At 36.4% G+C, this 10218-nt stretch overlaps 1 protein-coding gene across 1 annotated transcript; it reads right to left on the bottom strand.

Annotated features, from left to right (window-relative positions):
• Positions 1-2286: 2286 nt before the first annotated feature.
• On the bottom strand, positions 2287-8186 carry LOC147553539 (V-type proton ATPase subunit C-like). Its single transcript, XM_086665915.1, has 11 exons — positions 7681-8186; positions 7513-7581; positions 7281-7408; positions 7085-7184; positions 4833-4900; positions 4496-4637; positions 4239-4355; positions 3915-4040; positions 3468-3551; positions 3317-3396; positions 2287-2652 (listed from the first exon to the last, which is right to left on the bottom strand). Exons 1-11 carry the CDS (start codon positions 7801-7803, stop codon positions 2550-2552), a joined length of 1140 nt encoding a protein of 379 aa, XP_086522041.1. The 5' UTR covers positions 7804-8186; the 3' UTR covers positions 2287-2549.
• Between the last annotated feature and the right edge of the window lie 2032 nt (positions 8187-10218).

Genomic DNA, 10218 nt, shown 5'->3' with positions numbered 1-10218 from the left:
GGTTTATTATCTTATAAAAGGAGATCTAGTCTATGTTATTATTCACCTTGAAGAGAAAAACCATTGAAGTTATTAAGAATTTAAGTTTATTTTATCGTTTCTTACAGTTTTCTTTTATTATTCTTAGTTTATTTTATTGTTCTTTAATTATTTCGTTGCGTCTACGTCAGTCCTACACTCTAAGAAACCAAAACTAACAACTTAATCAAATGGTTGTTTGCGGAGGTGTAGCAAATTGGACTGATATGTGGTAAGTGGTTCTAAAAAACTTTGCCCTAGTTTAGCTCTGGCTGTTGATCTTAAATGCAATGAATTGTCACCTTCTCATGTGATATTGAACAGTTACACTGGCAAATGTGGGGTGGATGATATGTTTAATACATGGCACATTAGAGTCCAATTGTATACAGTATATAGATTGTCTCTACTTTCAAAATTGTTTTTTTCTTTAAATAGGGGCACGCCACAACGGTGCTTCTTAACATTTACAACAAATTGTGCACCTCGATAATACTGTTAAGAACCTGATAACATTATTGCAGAACAATATACTGTAATTTGATACAGTGTCTATTTTAAAAAATAATTTTGGTTTTTCTCATATGTTTTGATGTTTACAAATATTTTGCAATAGAAAACTCCGGTTCCTTTTGTTCTTTCTATTATCCTAATTTTTGTTATGAAAGTTTCATTCAAATTATTATTTTCTGAAAGAAAATAGTCCCTAAATCAAAAACCAAAATATCGGAAGTTGTAGAGCGTTATAGAAAATCAAGTCGGTATAGATGAAATAAGAATTTCTTCAAGAGAAAAACATTAAAAAGGAAGAAGAAAGAGCCCTACATGTCATAGTGAGGGGAAGAAAGGACATGTGGTGATGTGCAAACATGTCTCGACATGCATGAATTGTCATATTTGAAGTGATTTATACATTGATATAGACTCCATCCAAATATCTGCTAACCCTTTAATCCATAAATATATTTCCTTTCATCTAACTATAAAATTATTCATAAAATGCTCAATTAAATGATCATGTTATTGAGGTTTCTTTGGAATTATAGGGTTAGTCGAGTGGGTCAATAGAATTGGAACGTGGCAGAGCATTGGGCACCACTTGAAGTGAATTGTCCCCCCACCATAAACCCAATTCCCATCCTAATAAGGCTTGCTTTTTTGCTCTAGTAACAACAAGTTCAATTCCCATACAAACATGAAGTGACAAACTTAGAGTTTTTAGCTTTTAGAGATTTAGTAAAGAGCTAACTAGGGTTAGGATTGGGAGAAGAAGATATTATCTTATTGTTATGTATATAGGCATGGGCTGTCCAGAAGTTAACTGGCTTTTTAAGTTTCCTTTTGTTTCCACTTTGAGTTGAGTATGAGGAAGGGTTTATTTTTGTTGTGCAAAGATCATCCTTGTGCCTCACAATTTAACATGAAATGCAGTTGTCTGTTTTTGTATCGTAACTATTTATACACACATGTACTATAAATTTACTACTTTGGGGTTTCAGCCCAAACCTTTAGAGATATAGTTGTGTGGGACGAGAGGGGGTTGGGCATGTTCCCTCTTGGCTTTAGCAAACAACGAAAGGTTCTTTACTTCAAATAGAAACAAGGGCTTAAAGGCATTTGTGTTCGGATCGCCCAAAAAATGATACCATCAAAACAATGGACAAAAAACTTTTACTAAGCGATAAACTTTTACTATAACTGCAGTTAGTTTCTAACAGGAAAGACATAGAAGCACTTCTCACCATTACTAGAGAGTATATGGACAAAAAAAATTCAAATACAATCCAAACTCTATACAGAATTGAAATCACTATAATCCCAACAACTTCCATTATGAAAGTATGGGGCAAGTAGAAGCAAGTGATATGTTTCTTTTTTTGTTTTTGTCAAACAAATATATTTTTTTTAGTTAGGTTTACTTGAACATACTAGTTAGTGTCTTTGTTCCCTGCAATCCCAACTTGGTTGGGACCATGCATTTGGTTCTTGTTTTCTTGCTCCTAACTGAAATTTAAAAAAAAAAAAAAAAAACTCATCCACTTGTTTATGGCTCTTGCTCTCTTCTCGTAGCATCATGGTCGGGAAACAAAGGCATCGGTCAGTGTCGTGATTTATGATAGTCCCTCATCGTTTACAGATCGCCCTGAGTTTGGGTTAAAGATGGTATGTCAAGTTTAGCAAGGGTCGAATTTTTTTGGATGAGCTCGTGGAGCTTTTACTAAGAACAAGTACTGCTCGTAACAAAAGAAAATCATTAAACTTGAATCCTAAAGATGAAACATGTAATTGCATTAAGTTTCAGTGAGTTCTGATAATATAAAAGTCAAGGAGTAAATACTCCATCAGGTTCTCGAAACAGAAAACTCAAAACACTCTCAAAGATAAAACAACCAAAGAATTGGATAATTTACTCTAATATACATTATTTTGTTTTCCATCAGATGGATTTTATTGCAGGCTAAAGATATAATCGTAAATCGTCTAAACGAGATTTTTTTAATCGATGAAGAGAGAGCACAACTCAGATTGAATCAAATGAAATTGATTGTGAAAGAGACATACGGATGGGTATCAGCGTCTCCTCCTAAACCAGCCATACCTCCTCCAACTTCATCGTCGGATTTCCAGTAGTTACTGCAGAAACATAAATTAGATTGGAAAAATATAATGACACTAAATCTAAAACCTAAGACTTGAATTGCATACATGATACATCACAATCTTTCAATTGCAGAAATCACATAAATGATGAGACTTGGAATATTAAAGTTAACATCTAGAACCAGAGAAAGATACCTTGACAAGTGCACGAGGAAAAATATCGTTAAAGCAATCTCGGATTTATACTAGACGCACCAGAGGGTTTGTAGTTAGAGACGGTGCGTGAAGACTTGTGTAGGTTAGTTGTTCTTAAGATCACTAATAATTGAGGAGTTGGATATAACGGTTTATCTAACTAATCTGTGGTTCTCCTACACTAAAGGATCCCATAGGTGCGTGGAACCCACCAAAACGTGTTGTCGAGCCACGTCAGTACCAAAACGGGTGGTCGAGCTACATGAGCATCAGGTTCTAACCTATTCTCTACGGTTTCTTCCTGATCCTCGTCAAGTTTTTTTTTCGGGACGGTACACTAAGAGAGGGCTCAGACTCAATAAAAAGAACTAAACTAATTTTGTATATACATTGTTCCCTGCATATCCTCCTAAGTCCCAAGTATTACTATATTATTCCCTAGGTATTGTGTAAAATGTAAATAATAGTTGATGCTTTTTACATGTTTAAGCTATTTAATTACCTGTTTCGGCCGTCACACAACCCTTCAAGTATAGACCGTACTTTCTTCTCACCTTTCACTGATGGAGCCAATACTGCTGCCTGAAATCAACTCAAAATCTCAGTTACATGTAAACATTGAGTTTAAGAGAAGATGAGAGAGCTTTGCTTACCAAGAAAGACGGTGGCAATCCATATCTTAGAATGCTCTCTGAAAAAACACGGACAGCACAGAAATGCATCCAGGAACTAAAAACCTGCAGGATTAATGCATAGAGATATCAAAAGGTTGTATTATGTGTAATTTGCCAACATAACCCATAACAGTGATAGTTGAACGAATAGCTAAGCAACTATCTGTTCAGTTTAAGGAAATAGATAAAGAGGGAAAACAGAGAAACATATGCTCAGGATAGTTCTCGGTCAGGTTCACTTGGCTTATTCTATGATTTTGCCCAATTGGGTTCCTACTAATTCATTTTATGTTCTTTTAGAATGTCATTGTCATTCTCTAGTCGGATTAACTGAAACGTGGTTGCTACTTCGGTCCTAGTCCTATAAGCATGTGAATTTTTGTAGACAGAAAAGACATAAAAAATGTAAAAGGATAAATAACAAACCTCTCCATAACTGGTATAGCACCATTGTAGAAGAGAGCTTCTCAAGTTTTCTTGGTCTTGCATCAATCTTTCTAATTCACTTTTTCGGCTCTCTTGCGCTTCTGGACTATATTCGAAATCACGCACCTGAATAGAGAGTCCAGTGAAAACACATAGAGAAGTGTTTAGGAAGAGCTCCGTCAGAAATTAATATCAATACTTCTTCCACACTTACTTCAAATTAGATCAGTATACAACATTTCTTGAACATTAATAGACAAAATATTAATGAAGTTGTTCTGTCCACAGCCGCCTTTAGCAACCAAAGAGAATAAAAAAGCTCACCTGAAAACCCTTTTCACGGGCACTGGTTTTGAAGTTGTCAGCCACACGAGCAAAAAGTGTTACAGTGTAAAGAGCATATTCGTTATCCTCGTGCAACTTCTTGGATGACCTGGGGACCTGAAAGAGAATATGCAAATTCCATAAGTTAATGCATAACCTAGGCAGTAGGAGGTTACTGCATTCAACCATAATCAGGGCGCAGTTGAAAGCCAGACAATATTTAATAGATGCATTAAATTGTGAAACAATTAAATTACCACATAGCTAGTCAGAGTCTCATAGCTTGATAACCAGTCCTTTTGGGAATACTTCGAAACCACTGCAAGTAGCGTCACTAGATGTTCTGACATGATAAGATCCCCTGGCTTCACTAAATTGGAGAGATCACGAACAGCTAAGCTGCAACAAAGAAGAGGTACATCATAAAACCAAAATCTTAAAACTGCTGCTTTAAAATTTTTATTTATATTCTCTTAAATAAGAACAGTCAAAGATGATAGCATTCGAAGGAAAAATTTAGGTACAACTTGACTTATGTACGAACTCCAAAGATGGATCCAAAATGAATTGTGTTGGAAAGCTAATTCTGCGTACCTTCCACTTTGCTTTCTGTTAATTGCATTAAGTTGGCTGCGCACATTGTTGTACTCAGCAACACGAATCTGTCAAAAATTTAAGCAGAAAAACGGTCAAGCAAAAAAATGAGGCTCCAACCGATGTGGAAGCTACAAAATAGTTGGCATCACAATTATTTATAACAATGAATTAATGATCATATGGATCTCATTTGATCTTGGAAGTGAGACAACGTGGTCGATCTTTGTGGGCGAATGCATTAATGGTAGGTAAATTACGGCTCACGTGTTTCAGTCGGACCAAAAAATCTAGGCCTACATATCAAAGAGCTGTGAGGGGCTTGCTAATTCTATTAAAAAAATCTTACAGGTAAATGGAGGGCGATTACAAGTGTAGTGCCCAGAGGGGCTTATTAAATCAGCCACTTGAGGGTAAGTTGTATTTGTTCAGCTCGTCCAGTTCAAAGTGGTCCTAGTCCACAAGTTGAGTCTGACCTTGCTAACTGGTCATGTGGCGTCATCTTAACTTTCAGGGAGAATTTTGCTTAACAATCATCAATACTGAGAGCTGCACACAACTGTTTGTCCGAACTCCGAAGCATCACTGGATCTAAAGCTACTATAAAATTGTAATGGCGCCTGAAGATCTTTATTTCGTCGGTAAACTTCTGTGTAGTCCATTTGTAATTTGTAGACAAATGGCTGTCTCATAATGGTTTTTCCAATGGATCATATGCCTGCAGCAAGACTGTTCTTACATAGACATGTAGCAGGACCTTGGGACCTGGGATGGATGATTCACAACCCACATTGTTACTTATTTCAGTCTATGCATGGGTAAACTTTCATTGAGTTAGGATCATGCCTTCATGCTTCTCCTCTCAGATTCCACTTGCGACCCGAAAGGTCATGCATCATTCATAGATTAGATTGTTTTCAAAATGAATCACATTTTCTTTGCAGAGAAAATAGTAATAAGGATCCTTGATGAGCAGGGGCGTGTTTTGAGGGGGTGCGACCGGTGAGATCGCACCGAGCCCCCTCAAACTACGACATTTTTTCTTTGCCCAAGGGGCCCCTAAATTTCGAACCAAGTCTAATAGCTAGACAATGTATAATGAATAAAAAAAGATGGGTAGCTTAGTTGGTAAGCAGCTTACAAAATAAGGATGACGTCACAAGTTCAATACTCTCCCTTGCCTTTCTTTTTTTGTTTATTTTCTCAATTCTTTGTTATCTCGAACTATTAGGAATAACAACACCAACTATTAATAGTAGATAATCAAGTAGATTTAGGTTTGTTTTGTTCAAGTAGATTTAGGTTAGTTTGTATAGTTAAAGACTAATTGTGAAGTGTAATACTTGTTGTTTCATTCATAGAATAAGTTTACTTCGATGCGTGTGGTTCTTGTTTAAATAAATTTTTCGGAACAAAAAATATACAACTTAGATTCATGTGAGGAAAGAAAATGTTTTTTAACATAGTCCATTTTGACTTTTGCTAAATGTGTTACATTTGAAATAGAAATTTACGCTTTAATGTTACCAGACAAAGGGCCCCCGATTTTTTTTCGCACTGGGCCCGCGAATTCTTAGCCACACCACTGTTGATGAGATTGTAAAGGACAAATCCCGAAGATGGTTGAATGTAAGGCCTCATCCCAGATGTGAAGTTCTAAGAAACTGGAGAGTGGAGAGAGCTGAGAGGAACCGATAATGGTGCTAATGTGCTACCATCTCAAACTCAGTAATTAAAATGGTCTAAAACAGCATAAGATAATAAAACACTAAAACTGCCCGTTAAACCAATGGGCTACGGTATCTGTCGGTTGATGATGATGATGATGATGATGATGATGATGATGATGATGATGATGATGATGATGGAAGTCTAGCTAGCATACTACTTTCTAATGATTTAGGATTAGGCAAGAAGGTAAACTAGTTGACTGTGATAATGAAGGATATAGTGCTCGTGAATTTCATGTTCGCCATACCTATACAATGCCCAGTAATTATACTATAATTCCTTTTGTAATGAAGATGAAACAATGTTCCGCCCCACAACATACCTCTAAATAATACAACATCCTATCTTTGTTTCAATCAGCAATGCTTATAAGAAAGAACATCTCAAATGTGAAGATCTTGAAGCTCAACACAAACTAAAAAGAGTATTTAATCTAATAAACAAAAATGTGAAACATCTTGAATGTCAACCACAATTTACTAACCAAATACTTTTAACTTTAGAAGCATAATGGTAATTACCTTGAGATCATCCTCAATCTTAGCTACTTGAACATGAATGCCATCGACAATCTCCCGAAGAGGTGACATTGTTGGATACTTAGCTTCGTCCCAAGCAAATCTACCACCATTTATTTAAAACAAAAAAGTCAAGAGGTATAACCTCATGATGAGATGAAGAAGCAATATTGTGATGGATTCAATACTAAATTAGTACCTAGTAAGATAAGAATCAACAGGAACTCCATCAACAGTTAAACCAGTACTTTCAACACCTGAAATCCTCTCTAATTCCTCGATCTGACGCCTTATCTTATGAGAAACTCCTTCAACGAAGTTATTCGACTGTATATAATTTTTATCAAATGGTATTAAACAATCAATTAAAGAATCAAACCTAACAAGTAACACAAATCAATCATTATAAATAAAAGAATGCAGGGACCTACCTTAGTAAGATCATCACTAAGAGAAAGAAGTGAATCAAGTGTTCCTACACGTAGATCAGGCGTATTAAACTGCCAATAATAAAAAAAAAATGAGATGAAAATTAGGGCAAGTAATTATTGGATGATTATAGATCTGTAGATGATGAAGATTAGGTGGAATTTATTTACCCGGTAAAGAGGAGTGTCAAAGGATTGTTTGGAGATGGATTCTTGTAAACGACTCCAAAGAGATGATGATGATTGACCCATATCTGGAACTGGAAGAGATATCACCCAGTATCTCGTCGCCATCCCCACCCCAACTTCTTTAACGAAGAAGACCGAATTCTACTACTACTAAAACTTCTTCTTCTCTCTCTCTCTATATATATATTTCCTTTTGGTAAACACGGTTAAAGAACAAACCGGCCGGCCGAAGAGCAAATTGAATCAAATTTGATAATGGATGGATCCCCTCAAATTACAGACGGTCAAAATCAAAGGCCAGAGTTTTGGGGAAAGCTAAATAGTTTCCGGGTGTGAATTTTAAATGGAATATGTAATTTTGAAAATTTTCTCACCTCACCTCTTCTCTCTTTCCTCCATCTCATCTCTTCTCTCTGCCACTTCATCATCTTCACCGCCACTTCATCATCTTCACCGCCACTTCATCATCTTCACCGACAAAGGTCGCCGGCCGACAAACTTTCCAACCGGCGACCTTCAAATAAAAAATAAAAAAGTTTTTTTTTATTTCATCTCTCCTCTCTCTCTAAAAAAAAGAATTTTTTTCATCTCTTCTCTCTCTCTCTAAACTCCGGCGAAGGGGGTTTCCCTTCGTCGGAGGTCGTCCGTCTGCTGGAACAGACCTTTAAGGTTTGCCGGACGAACTCCGACGAAGGGAAACCCCCTTCGCCGGAGTTTAGAGACAGAAAGATGAGATGAAAAAAAACTTTTTTATTTTTTATGTTTGAAGGTCGCTGGCCGGAAAATTGACCGGCCGGCGACCTTTGCCGGTGAAGATGATGAAGTGGCAAGAAGATGAGGAGGCAGAGAGAAGAGATGAGATGGGGGAGAGAGAGAAGAGGTGAGATGGAGAGAGAGGTGAGGTGGAGAGAGAGGTGAGGTGGATGTTTTTATTTCCCTCTAACAACTTACAAAATAAAATTGTCAAACAAAATTGACCAATTTTTGACCAAGTCTTCACTCCCCGGAAATTATTTAGCTTTCCCCAAAGCGCTGGCCAAATCAAATATTATCGTTTCAACAAAAAAAAAAGACGGGGAAAGCTAAATAGTATCCCGGGTATGAAATTTTAAAGGGAATATGTAGAATTTTAGAAATTTTCTGGGAAAATAAAAAAAAAACACTCCACCTCACCTCACTCTCTCTCCACCTCACCTCTCTCTCTCTCCACCTCACCTCTCTCTCTTCTCCGACAGGTCGCCGGCGGGAACTCCCTAATCGGAGAAGAGAGAGAGAAGATGAGGTGGAGAGAGAGAAGTGAGGTGGAGAGAGAGAGAGAGTTGAGGTGGAGAAGCTATTTTGCTTTCCCCTAAATAAAATTGTCAAACAAAATTGACCAATTCTAATATGGCCTGTTGAAGAACCGACCAGATCTGGTCTGTTCTTCAACAGACCGGAACTCCGGCGAAGGCAAACAAACCCCTTCGCCGGAGTTTCTAGAGAGAGAGAGAGAGAGAGAGTTAAATTTTTTTATTTATTTTTTTCATGGTCGCCCGGCCGGAAAATTTTCCGACCGGCGACCTAATCGGAGAAGAGAGAGAGAGTTGAGGTGGAGAAGCTATTTTGCTTTCCCCCTAAATAAAATTGTCAAACAAAATTGACCAATTTTTGACCAAGTCTTCACACCCCGAAAACTATTTAGATTTCCCCAAAGCGCTGGCCAAAAAAAAAATCAAATTGTATTATTATAATTTTTGGGTTCATACTTTAAAAATCTACACCTAAACACACATTTAGTCCACCCTAATATTAATTTAGGATTTTAAGCTATAATTATAGATATTTAGTCGAAATTGACCCATCTCTATAGGAAAAGCATATCTTTATCCTTTCTATTTAATCATAATACCCATTATAACCTTTTATACAAGAAAAACCCACTTTTGAAAACCAATCCTCACAATTCTCTGTTGGAACATGACTCACACATATGAAGAGCTCCACCAGACGAGTTTCACCGAGGAGTTACACGATATCCTTCGCGAGCATAAAGAAGTAAAATTGTATTTAAGAATTAAGTAGTCTCTTTTATTCTTATTTAATTGGGTCCGAACCTTCTCTCAGTGTACCATTTAAAAAGAATATGGTATTATAACTTATAACATATGTTGACGTATGACAGACGGTGGCATGTAATAGACATTGCCTTTTTCTTAAAAAAAAAGAACAGACATTGTTTTTGAAATATTATTTCATTTTGTATTTTAGTAAAGAAGCAAATTTACAAGAGAAAAAGACAAACATTTCGTACAAACCCTGTATTTATATATAGTTGAGTAATACGTACAACTTTTTTTTTTTATCTTGAATGAGTTTTCTTGTCATGTCATTGTGGAGAAGTCCTAAACCTATTACTTTGGAATTAAATTGTTTGTTTTGGTAGAAAATTGAATGCAAAAACTTTCAAAAATGAGTTGTTAAGGTTTTGAAGGCACAATAACATGGTTAAGAGCCCTTCTTTTGTTATGCAAACTAATCAAG

Source organism: Eschscholzia californica, unplaced genomic scaffold (genome assembly GCF_041429995.1).
Source record: "Eschscholzia californica isolate CP2 unplaced genomic scaffold, dmEscCali1.0.p SCAF_3, whole genome shotgun sequence".
Lineage (NCBI taxonomy): Eukaryota > Viridiplantae > Streptophyta > Magnoliopsida > Ranunculales > Papaveraceae > Eschscholzia > Eschscholzia californica.
This window is presented reverse-complemented; position numbering and strand designations above follow the sequence as displayed.